The following is a 24,562-nucleotide window of genomic DNA, read 5'->3' as shown; positions in this document are numbered from 1 at the left end:
AACATCTGTGCCCGTCTTCCTCTGTTTTGTATGTGGGATGCTGCTATAGCATGGCCTGACAAGCGATGTGCAGTCCACATCCAGGATCTGGACGCCTGAACCCTGGGCTGCTGAAGCGGAGCGTGTGAACTTAACCATTACGCCACCAGGCCGACTCCTCCAGAACTTTTTTATCATTCCAAATTGAAACTCTGTAACCATTAAACAGTAACTCTTCATTCTCTCCTTCCCCTAGCCTCTGGCAACCACGATTCTACTTTCTATATGACTTTCACTATCTAGGTACCTTGTATAAGTGGAGTCATAAAACATTTGTCCTTTGTGTCTGGCTTATCTTGCTTAGCACATTGTCAGTGTTCATCCGTGTAGTGTGTATCGGAACCTTCTTCCTTTGTAAGGCTGAATAATATCCCAAATCGGATGCGGTGATAGAGAATCACTGGCTAGACACAGAGGCCCTTAGGGAGGTGGGTGAGAAAGGCTCTGTGAGGAGGTGGCATTGAAGCTGAGACCTGAAGAGTGAGAGAGACCAGCAGGAGGCAGTGGGGTGGCCATTCTCAGGTCCTAAACCGAGTGGACTTGAGAGCAGGAACCCCTGTTGGGGACTGTGTGGAGACTCTGGCTCAACTCTCCCCATCCACCTGTACAGACTGTAGCTTGAGTCTTCCCCAGCGGGCCGGCCAGCCTGCTGCTTAGGTAGTTGGGTTGGTGCTCCCTCCATTGGGTTAGTTTGCTGAACTGTGGGACTGAAAACTTTGAAAATATACAATTTTCTTCAGAAGTCAATAGAACGTTATAATGTATATCTCCTGCTTAGTTTTCTTTTTCTTCACCTATTGGCCCATGTCATGATTGATTCTTACCTTGTGGGCAGCAGTGTTTTGTAAAATATATTAAACATAGCCTATCTGCAGTCACCTCCTTTCAGAAGGACTTCCCAAGTCTTTCTGTCTCCCAGCCAAACAGATATACGATAAATGCATTCTTCAGTGATATCATTACCCAGTCAGTTCCTTCTTTAAAGCTTTTCAAATGTCTGTTTGTCAGATTGCATTTTACTTTCAGTGTTTAATGAGAATGTTTTGCTTGACCTCCACATAAAAGTCTCAGGCAAACCTCTTGTTCTCATGCCAGCATAGAAAACAGTCTGACTCTGTTGTTTTTCCGAGGAAAATCTCTCCCCTCTTTGGTGTGCACACCTTCTTAAAGCTGGACTGTAACTCTGCAAGCCCATTGCCTGAGCTGATCTGTGGGTGTACCACGATGTTATTGGTAAAGTGATCATGTGGTTGGGGGTGGTAGGGGAGGAGAATTTCCCTCCACCCTCTTAGGGTCCCTGGCTGCATCTGAAAATTGAACTGACAAAGACAGATTAACAGGAAAAAAGTGCGCAAATTTATTTAATATAGGTTTTGTGTGACATGGGAGCCTCCATAAGGAAATGAAAACCTGAGGAAACAGTTAAACCTGAGTGTTTTTATGCTAGGTTTGATGGAGAGTAGGCAGTTGTGGAGGAATATGATAGGTCAAAGAGTATGAGGTGGTCTAGTGGTTAAGTTCGGCATGCTCTGCGTGGCGGCCCAAGTTTGCGTGTTCAGATCCCATGTGTGGACCTATACCACTTGTCAGCCATGCTGTGGCAGTGACCCACATACAAAAGTAGAGGAAGATTGGCACAGATGTTAACTCAGGGCAAATCTTCCTCAGCAGAAAAAAAAAAATAAAGAATATGAGGTAAGTGTGGTAAACTGGGGGACACTTAGCAAGGCCTCTTTGTTCCAGTTCTTCCCCTTTGTCTTTTTGGAGATAAAGGTGCTCCTTTTCTCTGGGAGGCACCTCTCACCTTAGAGTTTTATGACTGACCTTTCCGGGGGGGAAGGACTGGATCAGGGGAGGTCAGAGGGATCTTCCTGCTTTTGCTGTTTTCTCAAACTCCTTCAGTTAAAATATTCAATATGCCCAGGTGCCATATTTTGGGGTAGCATGTCCTGAACTCCATCAGAGGTTAGTGACATCACCTGTGTCCCCTCTGGATTGTGATTTTCTGTTAAGGGTGAGAGAAGGCATTCTAGGAAGAGAAGTCCTGGAGGGGGCCACGTGTGCTTTTCAGTGGGTACTCTTGGAGGCTTCCTTAAGCTTCACTTACTCATAGTTATTATCCGCACAACTCTGTGTGAGGTGGGAATTGCTGTTGCTGTTTACAGAGGGGGAAAGTGAGACCCAGGGAGGTCAAGTAACTTCCCAAGGTCACAGAGCTAATCCCCTCACTTAATGGAGCTGGGCTTCTGCTCAAGCTCTGACTGACTTGGAGAATATTCCTGTTCTATAGAGCTGTGTCCTCAGCGCTCTTCCATCTTGTTATCATGAGGTGACAGATGACAATCCCTTTAATAAGGAGAACAGGAAAAAAGGCAGTGATGCAACCCGCTGTAGGTAATAGAATCAGTTTCCAGACTTACTTAATGAAAAAAGTTCTTTCCTTTGAAAATTCTTTAGATCACATTTTTATAATAAAATCTTCTGCCATATAGTGTTACACATTTTAAAGAATTAGTTTTTTAGTGTCTTCTATTTCATCATTTATGTCTTTATAGGGCTATTTACACCAATGTATGTTGGTAAATTCCTTCTTTTTGTAGATTTAAGTTAATGGAGGCTAACAAGATAAGGTTATACATTAATCTTGTAAACTATATTTCAAAGAGATAAAAATATTTTAATTTACTAAGTTAGTTATAGAGGAATAAAAATACCTAACAGGCACTGCATTAGAATGTATGTTCCGTGAGGGCAGGGGCCTTGTCTGTCTTGTTTGCTAGTTTGTCCTGGGCTTTGTGCACACCGCCTTGTACAGAGTAGGTGCTCAAGTGAATTAATGAATGAACACCCATCAGTAAGACCCCTTTCTTTTGGTTCTCCTCCTCCCTTAATTGTGTATTCTTTGCCTACTCCTTTTCTTCCTTTATCCCTTTACTATAGCAGTTTCCCACAGTTCTTTATTGAGTTCTCATCTTACTTTACTCTATCAGGGTTTCCTGGGTAGTATCGTCCACTTCCAGGAGGTAATCATATCTTAATTAGCAATTTAAACGATCATGAGGGCATTTGGATAAAGTGTTAAAAAGCAATATAAAGATGTTGTTCTGGGGATCAAGAGACCAAGTGTCAGAATCAGCTTTTGCTACAAATGAAGGTGTGGCATTGAGCAAGTGATTTAACCAGCTGCTGCTTCATTTTCCTCTTGATTGTAAGGGGGTTGGCCTAGATTCGGAGGTGAAAATTCATATGCCTACAGGGGCCGGGCAGATAATACAAATGAATGAAGTGAGCTGATGTGGCACAGTAAGGATTTGTGGGACTGTGATAGAGTGTACACTCCACTGAAGGATTTCTTGCTAACCTTTAATGAGAATTTGGTGTTATAAATGAATTTGACCAAAGACAAAATCTTGTGTTACTTAGCCTAGTAGTTCTTAAACTTGGCTATGCTTTAGAATTACCTGGGGAGTTTTCAAAACCACTGAAGCCCAGGTCCTGTTCTCAGAGATCTGATTTACGTTTAAAGAAAAAAACCAAAAAACCAGAAGCTTCCCAGGTGCTTCTAATGTGCAGCTAGGTTTTTGAATGATTAATTGGACTCTAATTAACTAGGATATTTTCCACACCTGACTCTTAGAAACAAGTAGATGATCAAGGATGTAATCAACTTTAAGACAAAGTTTGTTTTCCCGTTTCCCTTTCTTTGCAGTGTTTTTTTCACATGAAGACAGTATTGGATTCCAAATCATCAGCAAAAAGCTTAACTTGTGTTCATTATACCAAGCAGCCCCTATTGTGTTATATTTTGTCCCTGTTTTTACTCACCCACAGTTTCACTTTTCCCCACCACATTTGTGGGCATGTTCAGCGGTATCTGTTACCTTCCCTGAACTGATGGCAGTCACAGCTTTCTCTGGGGTTAGGATTCAGTATGTACATATTCAAGGTTTTGTTACAGGCCATTCTTTCTTAAGATGTCTCCTCTAGGAAAGCATTTTAACTAAAGTTGGAGACTGCTTACCCTAACCAAGGCTGGAAAGCATTCTCATACATTTTTAAATGTTTTTCTGTAATACGAGATAAAAAAATATCTTTGTCTTTAAGTGAACAACTGCTTGATTTTTTGGGCATTCTGTTTACTTAAAGCTTGATTTGCATTTACTTCTATGAATTAGGATGTTTTCTAAGTGCAAAGTTACCAGGTTTCTAATTATTTGTTTTTATTTGTGAGTTTGGGTGATTTTAAAACATTTATTTCAAATTTGAGAAAAATAGCATTTATTTACTCACATATTTTGTAACCTTTGAGATAAAAAGATTTATTAGTTCATGATGTGATATATTCTGGTTACTGTTTTGATTATCTGGAAAGATTCTGATTTCATTCTTTCATTGATTTATTCAGTAGAACGAATCGCCTGGGTTAAGTAATGACTGCTTAAATGATTACATCCTGCACAAAAATATTTGAAAGTACATTTTATTATTTTTCACTGAGATTTTCAAATCCACATTCAGCTGTATCCTGACATTTTTGGAAGAATTAATTTTGTTCTATTCAGAGTGGGATCACTCAGCTTATCTCTTCTTTTTTTCTCCTCCTCCATCAGTGTTTGCTTTCACAACCAAAGTTCTGGGCCATTCAGACATCAGCCTTGCTCCTCCGGACAAAACTTGAAAGAGGAAGCACACGCCGAGTGGAACGGGCAATGAGGCAGACACAGGTAGGAATTAATGGGGCAATTTTTGCTTTTCTTCCAACTCTTTATTGCTGTCAATAAGCATACACTTACATTATGAATATAAAAGGATGAGATGGCCTTTATTTTACTCAAATACTTTGTTATTAGTTAGTGTGTAGGTTCTAGAATTTGACTGCTTGGCTCCGAAGCCCAGCTCTCCTTAGTAGCTCTGTGATCACGATATTTAACCTAAAGGAAAATTGTTCCTCTATTCACAACACTTCTGACACTAAACTTGTGGGTCTTCCACACCAAGCAATTCTCTGCTTCCCTGTGCACATCAACTGGGTGTCCTACAATTTAGTTCAATTCTGACACTACCTGGAATTAGTGCAAACCCCACAGGTTAAGGGCTCAGTCCCACAAGACTGCCTCCCACTTCAGATGCCAATCACAAGTCTGGGTACTTATGACTGACTGGCTGTAAATTGACGGTTCTCATGCCCTTCTCTTTGGGTTCGATAATTTGCTAGAATGACTCTCAGAACTCAGGGAAACACTTTACTTACTATTACTGGTTTATTATAAAGGATATTATAAGGGATACAGATGAACAGCTAGACGAAGAGATTCATATGGTGAGGTCCAGAAGGATCCTGAGCACAGGAGCTTCTGTCCTTGTGGAGTTTGGGGTGTGACACTTTCCAGGACTTGGGCGTGTTCACCAACCTGGAAGCTCTCTGAGCCCGTTTGTTTTAGGATTTTTATGGAGGCTCCATTTTGCAGGTATGATTGATTAAATCATTGGCCATTGATGATTAACTCGATTTCCAGCCCATCTCCCCTCCTTGGAGGTTGGGGGTGGGGCTGAAAGTTCCACTCCTCTAATCACATGATTGGTTCCTCTGACAACCAGCCCCCATCTTTCAAGAGCCACCATATGGTGAAAAAGGCTTATTGTGAATAACAAAAGATGCTCCTCTAACCTCTATCACTTAGGAAGTTACCAGAGTTTTAGAAGCTCTGTACCAGGAACCAGGGATAATAACCAATTATATATATTTCTTATTATATCGGATCATATCTCTAAGCCTCATTTTCATCATCTGTAAAAGAAGGTAATAGTAATAGTACTTACAGTATAGGTTTGTGGTGAGCATTAAAAGAAACAATGAGTTAATTTTTTTTTTTTTAAAGATTGGCACCTGAACTAACACCTGTTGCCAATCTTTTTTTTTTTTCCTTCCTGCTTTTTCTCCCCAAATCCCCCCAGTACATAGTTGTATATTTTAGTTGTGGGTCCTTCTGGCTGTGGCATGTGGCATGCTGCCTCAGCCTGGCCTGCTAAGCAGTCCCACGTCTGTGCCCAGGATCTGAACTGGGGAAACCCTGGGCTGCCAAAGCGGAGCACATGAACTCAACCACTCTGCCACAGGGCCAGCCCCAAGACTTAATTTAAAACCATAATGCAGTTCTACAGGTACAGATTGTATAAGGACACAAAATTCATCCTAATGCAAAAGATTCTCTAACTGGTACCATGCAGTGGGCACGATCTGCTTGCTGCAAGACAAAAGCCACTGTCAAAAGGCAAGATGGTGGCAGAGAAAGGGCATTTATTAAGTGATAAGCTAGCAAATCAGAAGATGGGGGACTAGTGTCCTAACGAATCATCTTAAGGGGGGCACAAAATCTTGAAGCAGTTGTATAGACCAGTGGGTTATTGGGGTGGGGGTTAGAAATGTTGACCCTCTGGTGTTACAGATTGGGAGTGCCCACACGAGATCTTTCAATTGTCATTGATGATGGCTACCAGCATAGACTCTGTCCGGGGATCATCTCATTCCTAAGGAACTCAAAAGAACAATGTTATCGACTTATCGGAGCTGGGAGGTACATACACAAGCAGGGGCCATAAGATCTACAGAGCATGTGTATCTCCTGGAGGGTATAATTAGAGGCCATTCAAATTTGCAATATAATTTCCTTTTTACAATATATCCTCCTTTATGTCAACCTTGTGTTGAGCTGATATCATAACGAGCTGACCATGTATAAAATTAATCTGTGTTCAGGTATCATGCTCCATTTAATACTAGTGCTTATTCCTGCCCAATGACTCAATAGTGGTTAATCTCTTTCACAGATTGTCTAACTACCCATTATACAAATTGATTGCTGAGAAAAATAAAAAAATCTTATAAAAGATGTAGGATTTCATGAAGTCAATGAAAGTGATATTAAGATTTTATTTTTATTTTGAGACAATTTCAAACCTACATAAAAGTTATAAGAACATTGCAAAGAACTCCCATTTACCCTTCACCATAGGACTCCATTCGAGTTTTATCAACAGTCCTAATAATGTTCTTTGTACCAAAAGGATCTGAGCATAGCATTTAGCTGTCATATCCTGTCAGCCTCCTTGGACCCGGAACGGTTCCTCAGTCTTTTCTTGACCTTTATGGGTTTGATGTTTTTGAAGGTTACCAGCTAGTTATTTTGTAGACTCCTTCAGTTTGGGTTTGTCTGATGTTTCCTCATGATTAGATTCAGGTTGTACAATTTTGACAGTGTTACAGAAATACTGTTGTGTTCTTCTCACTGCATCCTCCTTTAGGTGGCATGTGATGGGATTTCTCCCATCACTGGTGATATTATTTGATCACTTGAGTAAGGTCATGTTTGTAGGGTTTCTCCCCAGTGTAAAGTTACCCTTTCCCTTTTGTAATTACTAAGCATTTTGGGAGAGTTACTTTGAAGTTATCCTGTTTGTCATCCAACTTTCACCCGCTAGTTTCAGCATTTATTGATATTTCCTGCCTGAGCAAGTTATCACCATGATGGTTGTCAAGTGGTAATTTTCTAATTTCAAAATTATTTAATAACATCTTAGTTGATATTCTGTAGGGAAGAGCTTTCTCTTCTTATTTATTCCTGCATTTCTTTATTTATTAGAGTGTGGACTTATGGATTTCTGTTTTATTCAATGGGATGTATTCTTAGACTATCATTACTTATTTACTCTGAATTTTTTTTGTTCTGACAGAATTTCATCTCATGTGAGTAAGATAAGCCTACGTATAGAGCATATTATTTGCTACTGTATTAAAAATAAATCCACAGACAAAATGCTGTAGTAAAAGCAGAAGTAGATTCTCTGTGTCAGAGAAAGCTAACTGTACCCAATTATCCATTCTCCCCTTCTTTCAGTAATAGAACCTCCTGAATTTTATCCAGGTACGTGACTTGCCATCCTCAATTGCTGGTAGGAAGGGCCATGTGACTAAGTTCTGAATAACGGAATGTTATTCCGTTATAATTAATACATAATCTTGGACTTCAAGGAGCTTAAATTGTAAGGGCCAGATTATGTATTTTGGAATTACTTTCTATTCCATCTTCGTTTTCAGCCCCGACTCTCTCTCCGCAAAATACTATGCAGTTACCATGTCCTTCTGCTTTTCTTCGTGCACCGTGTTTGAATCAGCAAACATTTTGTTGAGGGCCTAGTATTTGCTCAGTAGTTTGTCACATATTGTTTTAATCATTTTACTTCTTTTCAGTAATTACTATCTTACTTTAGGGCCCTTCATATTATTGTCACACGTTGGTTTCTCCAGGACAGTGAGACAGAGCTGTTACTAAGGTTCAATGCCTGTTGAAGAGAAATAGGAGGAAGCAGGACTGCGCTGAGGAAGAAGTCCCACTGAGGTGCAGGCCCAACACCGCCTAGGGTGTTTCCCACCTGAGTACCCCCTTTACCTTCTACCTTCCCTTCCCCCAAGCTGGATATAGGTGGCTTTCAGAGGAGTATGACCTCAGGCCAGGTGCTCTCTATAGCTGAGAGGGACTCTCAAACAGCTGTCAGCCTGAGGCCATCTGCTGACCCCATTCCCAACAGCTGGGTTCAGTATAAAGCAAAGGAGGAAGGTGAGGACGTAGTTCCATGATCAGCTTCTTAAGTTATTCGTGATGAATGTTGAAATGAGCAAAGTGTTAAAATGATCAACTATGCATATTTTGTTAAAATAAGTATATAGTTTCTCATTCAAGGAAACTGCACATAATTCTTCTTCTTCTTTTTTTCTTTTTCATTTTGGAGACAGTTTAAATGTCTTTTTTAAAGTTTTGGCCTTTTGAATACAAACGGTACTAGAATACTTTCATTTATTAATGAAGGACATAGTGACCTAGAAATAATTTGCTTTGTCTCCATCTTTTCCACTAACTTTGGCAATATGAAATAACCAAGTCATCGCTGATTTTTCTTGTGCAGCGGCAGTTAAACTAAAAACCTGTAGAAGTAAATTTGTTTATAAGTATCATAGATATTTTCAGTTTGAAACCTGCATCATTCTCTGAGTTGTGCAGACTGTGTTTTTAGATATCAAATAAGAAGGATGTGCTTTGACTGGGGAAAATGGAGTTAAAGAAAGAGCCAAGTCACCGTGCTCTAGCATTTTGCCCCTCTCTTGGCCTCACTGTGCCTGGAGTCTCTTCATCTTGCCATCCAGATGCTGCTTTGGGAAGAGATGTGTACCTCCTTACCTGTAGAGCAGAATTAGGCAGTTGTTTCTGCTTCTACAGGTGATACCTCAGAGAAAGGTTTTTCACTCTCCAACCCAGAAATTTTGGAAATTAGCCAGATCATGTGACAAGGTGAATGCCAAATTTGTCTAATTTTCTGTCACTTGTTGAGCCACTTACGTCATAGTCTGAACTTTTGCCAGTTCCTCTGATTCAGAGTTTGATATTACTGTGTTTGTTGAAGTTACTGCATCCCTGAAGAATAAGAGGAAAATGGCTGAAATAATACATGTATATATAAAACAATGTTTTAAAAAAATTCTCTGTTTTAGTTTCCGTGAAAATCTTTTCCCTTCCTCAGCTGTATAAAGTAATAAAATGATAAACTGTTAAAGCAGAAAGAAAAATAAGCTAGAAGGAGCTCTTAGGGAAAAGCTTAATCTTGTCATATTACAAGTTGAGGATATGCAGGTGTGTTGAGGTCAGGTGACTTGCCCCAATTTGCCTGGCTAGTTAACGACAGAGTCTGGACTATAACTCACACGGTGACAGGCAGTTACATTGAAGGATTCAGTGGCAGGTCCTAAAGATGGCAGATTTGGAAGGGATTTCTAAGTGAGACATGCCAAACTTAGAAAGAAAACATCGCATAACACCTAAAGATAAATTAATCAACCTTATAAGATCCACAGAGGAAGAAGGAGCTCCAAGTTGAGGACAATCCATTAAAAACACTCCATTTCATGAAAATTATACGAGGCTGGAGTTCTTTAATTTTGCATGTTCAGGGCTATGTTGTTGGTGGTGATGATGAAGAAAGTAGTGTTTATGGAAACTGTTTACTTTAATGGTTATGATTCAGAAGCAGCTTGAATTAAAATGAGATTATATTCTCCAATATTTATTTGTATCCTGCTTTTTACCAATGAAGTATAAAGTAGTTGTATTATCTACCGTCATTCAGCTTCCCCTCCTTTCTGATCCAAATCCAAATAATCAACATTATCATAAGGTCACATCGTTTTCTTCTTCCCTTTAGTATGGTGAAAGCAGGGTATTATACGTATGATCCAAGTATGAAGGAAGTTAATTGAAACCACATACATTCAAAGGGACTATCTTATGTCCAAACCAAAAAAATTGTGCAAACCAAATGTCATCGTTGTTTTCTAACTTTCTTATTAACTGCTTTAACCTAGTGTTAGATAAACTCAGCTCAGACATCGATGGTTGATGTTAGATTATTTTATGTTCATCATTAAAATAATCTTGCTAATGAATGTTAATTACTTAATCACTTAAACCTGTTAATTTAAATTAGGAAGGTCTGCCCCGTCCAGGTAGTTGTGCCTCTGAAGGTGATTGCTCAGCAGGAATCTTTTTCTTCACCCTTGAATTTCTGCGAGGACAATGCTTTGAATTGGGAATTTGAGAGGACAGCAGTTTTCTGTCACAGAGACTGTTCATACTGCAGTTTGACTTTCTTAACTGTGGTAGTTAATTGAGATTTCACAAATTTTAAGTGGAATTTTTTTTAAAACATCTGTTCTTGATGCTGTAGTTGCATGCATGCTTTGATGGAATAGGGATTTTTATCGTGGTTCATGATGGAGGATGGAGGGCCCAGAACAGGATGATGGTTCCATTATGGAGATTATTGGTCATGGGTGGGCTGAAAAATTTCTCTTTTAAAACCTGGTCATTTATATGGCTATTTAATGTCTAGTAATGATTAAGGGCATGTCATAACAAAAGCCTTAATTGGGGGAAAAACTGGTCACAGTAATATACTGTCAAGATTTATACACTGAGCCTTGTACTTCCGTTTGAATAATTTGAGGAAGAAGTCATTTAGATTATTTTTTATATTGATGGAATACCACACTCTGCAGGCATTATGTGTAAAATCTGGACCAAGTCCATGGTTAGTAGTGGCAAAGTGTGTTTTGTTTTTTTAAACTATGTCACTGTTCATAATTGTTTTTCTGTTCATAATTGATTCTCCATTTGTTTCTTTTTTCTTTCTTTACTCATTCTAGGCCAGAGTCAGCTACCACTGTTTCTTTTATTTCAGATGTCAGCTGTCTTGTTTTCCTTGTTGTCCTTCTGTACTACCTTTTTGTAGAACTTTTTCATATAAAGCACATGCTTGGTAAAATTTGAGTCTTTGTGGAAAATTTGAGTCTTTCTTTGTGGAAATATTCTTCCATCATAATTTAGTAGTTTGGCTGGGTGTAGAATTCTAGTTTCAAAATCATCTTTCCTTAGGACTATAAATGAGGTGATTAATATCTTCTGGCATCCCAGTTTGCTGATAAGTATAGAAGTCTGATTCTTGTTCCATTTTAAGTTATATATTTTTCTTTTCTTTTTAAAACGTTTAAGAATTTTCTCTTCATTCTTGGAATTCTGCGTGTATCTAAATGTGAGCATGGGTCTGGAGTGGTACTGCTTGGTTTCACTTCCTAGCTCTACCATGTAATTGCTGACTGTGCTTTGGACAAGCTACCTAACCTCTCTGTGCTTCAGTTTCCTCATGTGTTTAATGGGATAAATGTAGTTACTATGAGGATTATATGAGTTAATATTTAGAACAGTGTCTTGAGAGTAGGAGACCCTTCATAAATGTTAGTTGTCATAACTAGTTATTTCTCTTGCTAGAGTACTTATTGGGTTCTTTAAATGTGAACAATCATGTCTTCATGTTTCTATAGTCAAGGAGTTCTACAATTGGAATTTTAGCAGACTTATCTGAGACCTCTTGGATCTCTGTCGTATGACTCAACTTTTTTCCCTTGCTTTCTGTCTTTTTGCTTGATGTTATGGGAAATTTCTTCAACTTTTCTTCTATAGCACTAGTTTTGATCATTAGCCCAATTCCTAATGTTTATTTAGTCCACCCATGTAATTTTTTATTTTGACAATTACTTTTAATTTCCTGCAAGTCTGTACTTTTCTGATTGTTTTCCTGATAGCCTTTTCTTGTTTTATACATGCAAATCTCATTTAATTTCTTTGGACATTGTTAATTAGAATTATAAAAATTCTTTTCTTTCCGTGAATTCTTTCCTCCGTGGTGAATTGTTTTATATGTTCATCTTGGCCCTTCTTTTTCGTGGTATTGCTTTTCCTTAAATACCTGTTGATTGTATTAGTGCTTAATGTGAGCTCCCTCTGTGGTTATGTGGGTCTCATTGTCTGAGAGGCTTTTCCATTGAATGGGAGGGCTGACTACGACTTCGCACACCTGGCCAAGGTGTGTCTAACTGGCAGGCGTATTTAGGGTTGCCAGGAATTTTTTCTGTACACTTTCCCCTAGGGTCCTGAATGCTGGATCTGAGGAAATTACTGTTAAAACAGAGATGCTTGCTTTTTCAAATAGGCCCCATATCTCCTGTTGCTTCATTCCCTCATTCCTTTCCTTCTGACAAGACATGTAAGATCTGAGACAGTATCTCCTAGATGATGCAAGAAGGCAGTGTGCTTGAGCCTAGGGGGCAGAGTTGGTGTCCAGAGGAGCTGGTAGCAGGGATCCCACGTGAAGAGCCAGGAACAAGGGATAGAGACCCCAAAGAGGAGGCCCTCCTCTCAGTGGATGTCTGAAGCATCAGCCACGGTAGTGAGTCCCGGAAATCATAGCCTGGAATACAGGATCACCCTCCCCAGGGTCACAGCCCAACAGATGAGCTATGCGTAGAGCAGTGAACTAAATAGTTTGTGAAGTCTTCTTAGGTCATTGAACTCAGGGAGACAGCAAAAGATACAAAAGGCTTAGAGTGATTAGGAGAGGCACCTGTTCATCAAGAAAAGGGTTAAAGTGTTTAAAGGATGGGATAGCAGGGTCAGGAAAAAATGATTCAACTGTCCAGATAGTGGGTACTGAGATTGATTATATGCAAAACTTACATTAGCTCTACATCAAATGTATTAACACAGGGCCTCCTCTTATGCCCCTAGACCAGAGCCAGGCCTCAGGTCAAGGCATCACGTCAGAATTGCCCTCTGCATGTAGTCATAAAGAGAAACACTTGGCAGGAGTGCAGGAGTTTGGGAGTGCAGAGAGCTAGCTTATGAGGATTATCTCAACTTCAGAGTAATTATGTAAGTGTGTGGTTATCTCAAAGGGATGGGGGTATGACTTCAAGAAAGAAGCTAATGGACACAACTATAGGATGCAGTATTTAGTTATGCTAATCTGGAGGCAACTTTAGTAATCTGAGAGCTATAGAGACCAGCCTTTCTAATATCATTCCTGTCCAAATCTTCATCCCAGTGCCAAAGCTAACAGGAACAGAGCATTACCATGATCACACTGAGGTTAGCGTAGAGTTCTCAGAGGGTAGTAATTCACAGTTTGGCTGGTTGTATTTTTTTAAGGGGAAGGAAAAGAGATAAAGGAATGTCAGTTTTTTCTTTCTGGGTTTCCTAAAAAAATGATGACTTACATGCATAAATCACTACCCTTTGAGGTCATTAGAAGAAGTGATAAGAGACTGGAGTTCATGAATTAACTACTTAATTAACTGGAAATTATGTTCACTCTGTATTTCTCAACATACCAGAAAACAAAGCTTTCCCTCTATATTACAAACTGTCCATTTGTTCTCCCTTAAAGACTTCTCTCCCATGTCTCAGAATATGCATTTACTGTATTGTATTTTCATATATCTTCTTCAAAAAGTACATCTACATGCGTTGTGCTCGCCAGGCTTGGTATTAACCTTGATGTGTGACTATTTGTGTGAGTGGAGAATATACCGCTCCTTTATGGAACCACTGAAGAAGGACCAGGAGCTGGAGTGGGGCGTATGATCTAGTATTTCAAGCCAACTTTGGCTGTATTTGGCTTGCCTAATGAGTGAGTATAGCTTCAAAATTTGAGAAATTGTATTTGATTTTTACAGTTATTTTAAATATCCTTGTGCTAAATATAAGGTGCTTGTAATGGACTGATTGAAGTTTAGAGCTTTTCAAGACTTTGTACTCTTCTCCATCAGTAAAATATAAGAATAGGTCTCGATAAGGAATCTCAATAAGGGACAGAAACCCAGTTCAGACTGGCTGTGAAAAAGGAATTTTATTGGTTCTTATAACTGGTCAGTCTAGGGTTGTTCTAATCTCAGAGACAGCTAGACTCAGGGGCTCAAACAGATCATCATGTCTTTCTCTTTCTCTCTTTTTTCTCCCTCATTCTCATGTCTCTGCTTTTATTTGCCTGCTTCAGTATCAGAATGTCTCTTGTCAGAAAAGCACCAGATTTTGTTGTCCGTAGACCTCGTGATCCAAGAGGAAGAGAGAGATCATGTGCTGTGGCTAAGATTAAGCACCTAACTGTTCGTGCTTCGCTTTGCTCAGCTGTAGAACGCAGAGCGCACTGGTGCCTACCTCACACAGGTGTTGAGGGGTTAAATGAAATAATATTTATGAAATGCTTGGAATAGTGCCTGGCACATAGTAAACCTTCCATAAATGTTGGCTGTTATTATTATGCTCTGTTTACAGGAGGGGAGGTTTAGGTACAAGAAAATAAAACTGCCTAATCTTTTATAACTCATTAGAAGCAATCATTTTCCACTACCTGGAAAATCTGAAAGCATTGGGATGATTTCAGTGCTTCGTGTTTAGTATGCTGAGACATGCTGTTGAGCTTTTCAAATGTCTGAGATATGAAAACGTGTCTTCCATTCTAGCTCTGTCCTTCACCTGCATTGATAACCATGGGCAGCATTTGAAAGATATTGAAAAATGTACTAGGATTTGCTTGTGTGACTGTAGCTGTGCTTTTATTTGTTGGAATAATTGTAGTTACTACCACTTATTGAGAACTGTGTATAGTTACTACTGTTTACCGAACACTCATGCTCAGTGCTAAATAATCCTAGTAAGTAGGCATTATCTCCATTTTTACTGATGAAGAAAATGGACGACGGAAAATTTAAGTGACCTACCCAGGGTCTCATAGCTGGGCTAGAATTACATCCAGGTTTACCTTGGATTTCAGACTCCATGCTTTTATCTACCGCGCTGTATTGTTCTAAGGAAGCTATGAGAACTGGCTTAAAAAAGAAAAAAGATATCAGTAGAAGACTTGGCATCATCTGGAGGAAAGGGGTTGAATGAGCTTAGGCAGGAAGAAGTGAATGGAGGCTTTTGTGAGAAAGGCTTAGGGTTGCAGAACTCAGCGTCTCAAAGCCTACAATTTAGGTGAAAGGGGAGGGAAACGGAATGCACACAATATCAGGATATGGTGTGGGAAAAGAACATGCAACGGGTGAGCGAAATTGGCTTTTGCTAAGGCCAAGAAAGGCGGCTGCCCAGAAGGATGCTGATAGGCTAAATCCAGGATATGAGTTTCATGATAATGGATTAGTACAAAATAGGCAATGATTAGTTCATAGATAGAGGGGGTAAAAGAGTGGGACAAGTGATATACAGCATAAAATAAACTTTATTATTGATAGTAGGAAAAAAACCCTAGGAAGTTACAGAAGAGTGGAAATTGGAAAAAGAGAGAAAAGCAAAGGAACTTACTAATAGAATGGAATAAAGTACACTCACTTAAAACACACTTCCAAAAGCACTAGATGATAACTTCAGTCATATCCCAGGCAGGGACACACTTCAGTTCTTTGGACAGAGTGAGATTATGTTGATTGAGCTGACACTTCAGTTTTCCCTGGGAGAGCACCCTGTGTACATCGTAACAGCATTATGCAGCATTTCCCAAACTTGTCTGAAGATATGAAGCACTTCTGAGGTGCCTGTTAAAAATACAGCTCTTTAGGGGCTGGCCTGATGGCGTAGCAGTTAAGTTCACGTGCTCTGCTTTGGCAGCCTGGGGTTCACAGGTTCAGATCCTAGGCATGGATCTATGCACTGCTTGTCAGGCCATGCTGTGGCAGGTGTCCCACATATAAAATAGAGGAAGATGGGCACATGGGCACAGATGTTAGCTCAGGGCCAGTCTTCCTCAGCAAAAAGAGGAGGAGTGGTGGCAGATGTTAGCTCAGGGCTAATCTTCCTTAAAAAAAATATATATATATGTGTGTGTGTGTGTGTGTGTGTGTGTGTGTGTGTGTATGTGTGTATATATATATCTGCAGCCTAGTCCTCAGAGCTTTGGGGTCAGGGTGGGGGTGGGGATTGTAGATGCTTTTGGAAAAGACAGCCTTGGGCAGAGGTAGGCTGTTAATCTTTAGCAGCTCCAGATGTTTTTCTGTCTCATGCCCAAGCACATACAGAACAGAGGCTAAAAGGGCATTTACCAGCGTCTGGAGGCCACTATTGTGATTTAACAGGGAACTGAGTGCCAGAAGGAACCTTAGAGGTGAGTGTTACTGAGGGCCACAGAACCTGGGGCCCGTTGAAATTGAGCTTTCTGAGGAACAGGCACTCTGCATTTGACTGAGACCAACTCAGGAAAGTAGGGTGTAATTATTATTAGACTTAACTACTTTAACTTTTTTAGAAAGGATATTACTGGAAATTTAAAACATTCACCTAGGTTTTAATAATAACCATTTGTTATTCTTTACACTCTTATAATACTTGCAGATTATAAACAGGCCGACATGTGTTCTCATTTCCTAATCTTTTAAGACAAGATAGTAAAAAAGAACTTCTAAGTGTTTCCTTAAACGCTAAGCAGGGTCCCCTGGAGAAGTTTTGGGAGAAAGTTGGAGGTGGGTGAGGTGTGGGGAAGGTATGAGAGGGTGTTCATCTACTAATCCTACAGCAGCAGCTCTCAAAGTGTAATTTGTGGAGCCCTGGGGGTCCCCAGACAGTTTCAGAGTGTCCACAGGTGAAAATTATCTTTGTAATAGTGCTGGGATATTATTTACCTTTTCTCTGTATTGATATTGAATCAGCAGTAGGGGGTCAAACTGCTGGCCCCATCACCCAAATCAAGGTAGGGCCACCAAACTGTGCTAGTGGCCATCATATGCTTCACTGCCACACATTCGTAATTTTTTAAAAAAGACAGTTTTAGGGGCTGGCCCTGTGGCCGAGTGGTTAAGTTTGCACGCTCCGTTTCGGCGGCCTCAGTTTTCAACGGTTTGGATTCTAGATACGGACATGGCACCACTTGTCAGGCCATACTGAGGCAGCGCCCCATATGCCACAACTAGAAGGACCCACACCTAAAATATATGACTATTTACCAGGGGGCTCTGGGGAGAAAAAGGAAAAATAAAATCTTTAAAGAAAAAGAAAAAGATAGTTTTATTTATGAATGTCTTTGATAAAGCTGTAAATATTACTTTATTGTCTTTACCCTTGACAATCTGCCTTTTTAATATTCTATGTGATGAAAAGGGAAGTACTTGCAAAACACTTGTGCCACATGCTAAAGTACAGTGGTTGTCTCAAGAAAAAGCTGAACTAGCTACTTTTCCCGTGGAACATTATGTTTACTTAGAAGAACTACTGACAAACTTTGGATATTCAGACTTGGGTATTTGGCAGAAATTTTCTCAAAAATGAATGAAGTGAGCTCATCACTTCAAGGAAAATAATTGACAGTATTTGTTACCAATGATAAAATTTTGAGCTTTAAAGAAAAAAAAAATGAGAGTTTTGGAAAACTTATATCTGCAACTATGAACTTGACAGCTTCCCAGTAATTCAGGTATTGGGATGAGAGTCTTCTGATGAGATTTTTGATGATATTAATGCATATAATTTTTAAATATTATATGAAATATGTCAACATATGGAAGATCTGTGCATTTTCCAAATGATTAATGCATGATGTTAAAAAAATGAAGCATGGGGGGCTGGCCCACTGGTGCAGTGGTTAAGTTTGCACACTCTACTTCAGTGGCTCAGAGTTCACTGGTTCATATCCTGGATGTGGACCTATGCACTGCTTATCAAGCCGTGCTGTGGCGGGCGTCCCACATATAAAGTAGAGGACGATGGGCACAGATGTTAGCTCAGAGCCAGTCTTCCTCAGCAAAAAAAAGAGGAGGATTGATAGCAGATCTTAGCTCAGGACTAATCTTCCTTAGAGAAAAAAAAATGAAGCGTGGGTGAAAGATCCATTCAAAGTTCAAGATAGATTAGTGAGTGAGTGTTTTTTAGCCCTGTGGATTTTACTGTAATAGAGAAAAGTTCATTGATAGGATTTCAAATTCTACAGTGCAGGTAACTCTAAGCTACCACCACGTGTTGAATTTTGGTGTAGTATCAAAGAATAATATCCATATTCAACTGAAAAAGCTATTAACGTACTCTTCCCTTTTCCAACTGCCTATCTGTGTGGGGCCAAATTTTCTTCATAAACTTCAACCAAAACACCGTATTGCAACAGATTGACTACAGAAGCACATATGAGAATCCAGCTGTGATCTATTAAGCCAGACATTAAAGAGATTTGCAAAAATGTAAGACATTGCCAATCTTTTTCATAAAACGTGTTATTCTGTTAATGTAATGGATTTATTTTATTTTAAAATGGATTAATAAATATTTAAATTTTTCAGTTTTAATTTCTAATATGATAAATATCGATGGGTTATAGCCCACATAAACAAAACTCTTTGGAGTCCCTCAACAATTGATAAGAGTTTAAATTGGTCCTGAAACCAGAAAGTTTAAGAACTGCTGACCTAAGGTATGACTAGGGGAAATGCTCCAAGATAGTGACCTGGGCTTCCCTGAGGACTGCCTCTGTGTGTTCGTCTCTTTGCTCTGGAATCATAAAAAAGAGATCTAGGTTCTCCTGGCCCCCGTTAGTAGACCCAGTTCCTGCCAGCCCCGCACACTAAAGTCTTTTCTGTGTCTAAGACAGGAAGCAATAGTTGAAGATCTTGACCAGGCCACGCCCTGACTCCTGCATTATGAGATTTAGGTGGAAAAAAAAAAACCCAGTTAAATAGGATTCTTAATAGTTTTCCAATTAGAAGCTGCTTTTTACTTTCGCAGATCTGGTTATTGTCCACTTAATTGTGTGGTAGGTAAGGTTTCAGTGAAGCTGTCAGCTTGGTCTTTGGAATCAGACAGGCTCGCCTATTTCATAGCTTTATGACTTTGGGCAAGTCATTTTTATCTCTCTTAGCTGCAGTTTTCTGTGCATGGGGTAAAACTGGGTTAACAATAGGTTTAATGGTGTTGATACTTAGTAGGTGTGTTAATAGGTTTTAATTCTTATTCCCCTTGTTCCTATTGTAAATTTTCTTGGGCTTGGGGGTTCGAAGTGACAGTTATCCTAACTCCTCCATTTGTAAATCACAGCTGAATGACTGCAGACTCCTGTGAGAGAAAGCTGTTCTGCCCAACTGTTGGATATATATCCAATATATATCAGATATATATATTAAGTACACATATTTGTAATGAATCTCACCTTCCTTCATAACATACTTGCACACACAGATTGCACAATAAAGCAAGTTGATTTGGCATATGATCAATTATACCTTTTAGATTATCAGCTAATTTCTACCTGTCTCTTCAGAAAGCTGATAAACACTTTGATATCATGCTAGCAAGAATGAATAACCTTCAGTGAAAGGTAGGTCCTTAGGGATGGGCTCTTTTCTTCTGAAGATATGTGTGCCATACTTTTGGATGTGAGCACATAAAGTCTAAACCATACCACACCTTGTTCAGAATTGTCCTTCTGTGCTAAATCATTCTCCGTGTGCTAATTTTGAGATGTAGTCTCAATCTTCTCTAGTTTTGGGGGAAGTTCTTTACTGAAAACAGCATTGAAAAACGAGGGCACATCATCACTTTCTGGGGTTTTACTCTTTTATTCCCCATCTCATAGAGATATCCCCTGACCTGTGATATGGTGGCTCCTGGAAGGTTTGAGAGTTGTTATTGCATGAGATTAGAAAATCTATATGCACAAGTATATTTTCTCAAGGACATTCAAACTATAAATGCTTTGAAGTGGAGTTTGGGGAGAAAATGATTTTAAAGGGGAGTCTTAAAACTTGAAAATGGGCTGGCCCAGTAGTGCAGTGGTTAAGTCCACACGTTCTGCTTCAGTGGCCCGGTGATCGTTAGTTTGAATCCTGATGCGGACCTATACACTGCATGCTGTGGTAGGCATCCCACATATAAAGTAGAGGAAGATGGGGTCAGATGTTAGCTCCCCGCCAGTCTTCCTCAGCAGAAAGAGGAAGATTGGTGGAGGATGTTAACTCAGGGATAGTCTTCCTCAAAAAAAAACCAAACTTGAAAAGTCTCCTCTCACAATAGTCTGTACATCATGAAGTTGTCTTTAGCGTGTTGCAGCAGGTATGCCTGAATTTTCTGTGACTTGGCTCTCCCCCTGCCTTTAGACTGAGCCCTAGACTATTCCTTACTCTCTACTAATTGTCTTTCCAATTTACCCACATCTCTTCTGTCGCCCTCCTAAAGTACACTCTGTCTTGCTTTCAATTCTTAATGATTGATTTGAGGTATATTTGCTTGTCTCCCTCCCTCTCCGTTTTGACATTTCCTTAAAGACCGCCTCCTCGTGCCAGTTTTAACTTATGACCAAGTGCCTGTGGTTTTCAGGTATGAAATTTAGAAACCGGAAAGAGAAAGTAGCAAGTAAAAGGTAGGACACTGCTTTAGAGGGCATTTACCTAAACTTCTGGGAGTATGTAAAAGCTTGCAAAGTGCCAGTTTCTCACTGAACACATTGTTTATGTCCATGTTCATGTACATAAATATACACAGTAGTAATTGAGGCTTCGCCTTCATTCAGTCACATTCTCCTAGTACTTAACATCCTACTGTTGTCTTCCAGACTATTTGGGTACTTGGTTTGCCCCTAATGAACGTACATGATACTTGTATTCAGCTAACAGTGCCTAAAACTAACCAACAAACCTCCTCAAATGCTTAAAATAAAACAAAATATTCTTTTCTTTTTTTGAGGAAGATTAGCCCTGACCTAACATCTGTGCCCATCTTCCTCTACTTTATATGTGGGACACTTGCCACAGCATGGCTTGACAAGTGGTGCGTAGGTCCGCAGCTAGGATCTGAGCCGGTGAACCCTGGGCCGCCAAAGCGGAACATGCAAACATACCTGCTGCGCCACTGGGCTAGCCCCAAAACAAAATATTCTTGATAAAGCCATATACTTATAGAATGTTGCAAGTGCAAAGATCACTTAGAAAATCATTTCACAGGTGAGTTGCCTTTGTGGTTAAACAACTTGCTTATTGGAGATAAGCCTATAACAGAATCCAGGTCACTTCACTTACTAGCACTGTTTTTCCTGTAAAGGACTCCAGTTTGTTTGAGTATAATGGAATTTTTTCAGAATGAGTTGCTAGAAATAATCCTGCTCTGAAAAATCTGGAGATATACTATAAATATGTCCCTGTATTTGTAATGAATTAACAAATAAAAAGGAGTACTCTGAATCCAGTAGAGGAAATAGGCAAGTAGCAGTACACCACTACCCCTTTCCTTTGCATATTAATTTAATATTGTTAGTTTTATTGGTAGGAAAGTCTTATTTAGGTGGTTGTCATGCTTAAAGTAGGAAGAAGTATATTCTGTGCAGGAGTGAACAAAGGCAAAAATTCTGTTTTTAATGTTTATCATACACATCGCCTAATCAAGTTCTTATGAAGTGTGACTGTACTTGTATGGGGGCTTATTCAAGGTATCCAGCTCAAATAAGTGTTGGTTCTCTGCTGTCTCTCCTGAGGTCTTTGCCATTTTGGAGAGTATCTGAGAATACCTGAAATACATAATAAATTTGTTTATTAATAAATTGGGGGAGTATTTACTGAACACTTAATATGTTTTCATTAGCTGCCAGAACTACAGCAAACAACGTGAGTTGTGTTTGAAAATAGGTCGTTTTGCATGTAGTTAGGACTTCATAAAAGTAAGTGTCATGAGGAGAAGATCCAAGATGGCGCCGTGAGTAGTCCTCTTTGTCTCTCCCCCTTCGAGTCTACAATTATTTGGACACTTATCGCTTGACAAAGGATATCCAGACAGCATCTCAGGACGTCTGAGAGACCCACGCGACTATACATCGGAAGGCGGATGGACTTTCCTCCAGGAGGATGTGGAAATAGGTGAAAACTCTCCGACCCCGACGAGCAGCCTAGTACCCACAAGCGGCTTTCTTCCAACGGACGCCCCCAGAGGATCTACACACATCTAGGGCGGGAGCGAGCACACAACAGAGGAGCGACGGTGGAAACAGGTGACCAGAACCCTACCTAAACCCCCCGCAATTACTCCTAAACGCAGAGGGAAACTTTGGAGTTGCACACCTGAGCCCGCGGGTTCAGCTAACAGTGCCTAAAACTAACCAACAAACCTCCTCAAATGCTTAAAATAAAACAAAATATTCTTTTTGTTCGCGGTGCCCGGAGGGTCCCAGAGAGAGTTGCTGAGGGTACGGAGGTCTCCCAGCTGCCGTTGCCCGCCCCGTGGGACTAGGGATTGCCGGAGATCTCGGAGAGGACCGGGGCTGGGGGAAGTTTCAAAGGCCGGCTCTTCGACCCGGACGGGAAGCGCCGGAGTTCCGCCCGGGCAGCAGACAAAACTCTCTGTCTGCCATTAGCAGAGGGGCCACGCCGAGCGTTCACGGCTCCGGGAGAGGCCCGGAGAGAATCCCAGAGGGCGGGGCGACCCCCAGCTGCCGTTGCCCGCCCCGTGGGACTAGGGATTGCCGGAGATCTCGGAGAGGACCGGGGCTGGGGGAAGTTTCAAAGGCCGGCTCTTCGACCCGGACGGGAAGCGCCGGAGTTCCGCCCGGGCAGCAGACAAAACTCTCTGTCTGCCATTAGCAGAGGGGCCACGCCGAGCGTTCACGGCTCCGGGAGAGGCCCGGAGAGAATCCCAGAGGGCGGGGTGACCCCCAGCTGCCGTTGCCCGCCCCGTGGAACTAGGGATTGCCGGAGATCTCGGGGAGGACCGGGGCTGGGGGAAGTTTCAAAGGCCGGCTCTGCGACCCGGACGGGAAGCGCGGGAGTTCCACCCGGGCAGCAGACAAAACTCTCTGTCTGCCATTAGCAGAGGGGCCACGCCGAGCATTCACGGCTCCGGGAGAGGCCCGGAGAGAATCCCAGAGGGCGGGGCGACCCCCAGCTGCCGTTTCCCGCCCCGTGGGACTAGGGATAGCCGGAGATCTCGGAGAGGACCGGGGCTGGGGGAAGTTTCAAAGGCCGGCTCTGCGACCCGGACGGGAAGCACCGGAGTTCCGCCCGGGCAGCAGACAAAACTCTCTGTCTGCCATTAGCAGAGGGGCCACGCCGAGCATTCACGGCTCCGGGAGAGGCCCGGAGAGAATCCCAGAGGGCGGGGCAACCCCCAGCTGCCGTTGCCCGCCCCGTGGGTCTAGGGATAGCCGGAGATCTCGGAACGGACTGGGGCTGGGGGGAGTTCCAGAGACCCAGCTTCGTAGCCTAGGGGGAAACCCTACAGGCTCACAGCAGCCTTAGGGAAAGCCTCTGCACAGCACCAGTAGAAGGCACCCAGCCACCAGCCACAAGGCTGGAAAACCCCAGGGCAAAAGCAGCATAGCTAGGTGAACTAACCACAGACTGTAGAAGATGCCAATAGCTCTCCTACGACCCATAGAGGACAAGTGAGATTTTGTGGGTGCCGACAGCAACGGAGCGACAAATATAAGTGATCCCACCCCTGGCCGCTGGAAAAGCCCATAACACCGTTGCAGACCCCAAGGAGAGAGCACATCTAGGTGGGCTGCAACAGTAGGCACCAGCAGCCTGAAGCCCCCCTGTGACGGCCCCCACAGCAGAGGAGGGAATCCAAAGGGCCACTGTGGCTACGAGGAGGGGCCCAGGCCCAGTTAGCAACTGCGGACAGGGTTCCTGGTTGGTGCAGTATAAACAGCTGCTCCCCCACTGCAGCAGCTGAAACAAGTGAAAGGAGCAACTAAACTCTATCTCCATGCGGAGGCACAAATCAACAACATCAAGCAATATGAAAAAATACATTAAATCTCCAGAACAGAAAGAAAGTAACAAATACACAGAAAACAATCCCAAAGAAAATGAGATATATAACCTAAATGATGATGACTTCAAAACAGCCATCATTAAAATTCTCAATGAGTTAAGAGAGAGTTCTGACCGACAGCTCAACGAGTTCAGGAGCTATGTGACAAAAGAGTTTGATACGATAAAGAAGAACCAAACAGAAATATTGGAAATGAAGAACACAATAGAGGAGATTAAGAAAAATCTAGATGCTCTGAACAGTAGGGCCGATAATATGGAGGAAAGAATTAGCAATTTGGAAGATGGCAATATAGAATTGCTGCAGGCAGAGGAGGAGAGAGAAGCAAGACTTAAAAGAAATGAAGAAACTCT

The 24,562-nt window shown here is 41.2% G+C and overlaps 1 protein-coding gene across 4 annotated transcripts in view; it reads left to right on the top strand.

The window, feature by feature from the left end:
* The window catches only part of TTC27 (tetratricopeptide repeat domain 27), a 177,548-nt gene that overhangs the window by 68,644 nt on the left and 84,342 nt on the right, over positions 1-24,562 (top strand). For all 4 annotated transcript variants that reach the window (XM_001501379.7, XM_023619259.2, XM_070236482.1 and 1 more), the window contains one exon: positions 4,650-4,763. In XM_001501379.7, coding sequence (XP_001501429.2) covers positions 4,650-4,763 — 114 coding nt within the window. The remainder of the gene's footprint in view (positions 1-4,649; positions 4,764-24,562) is intronic.

The sequence above is a fragment of the Equus caballus genome, chromosome 15 (genome assembly GCF_041296265.1).
Source record: "Equus caballus isolate H_3958 breed thoroughbred chromosome 15, TB-T2T, whole genome shotgun sequence".
Taxonomy (NCBI): domain Eukaryota; kingdom Metazoa; phylum Chordata; class Mammalia; order Perissodactyla; family Equidae; genus Equus; species Equus caballus.
This window is presented reverse-complemented; position numbering and strand designations above follow the sequence as displayed.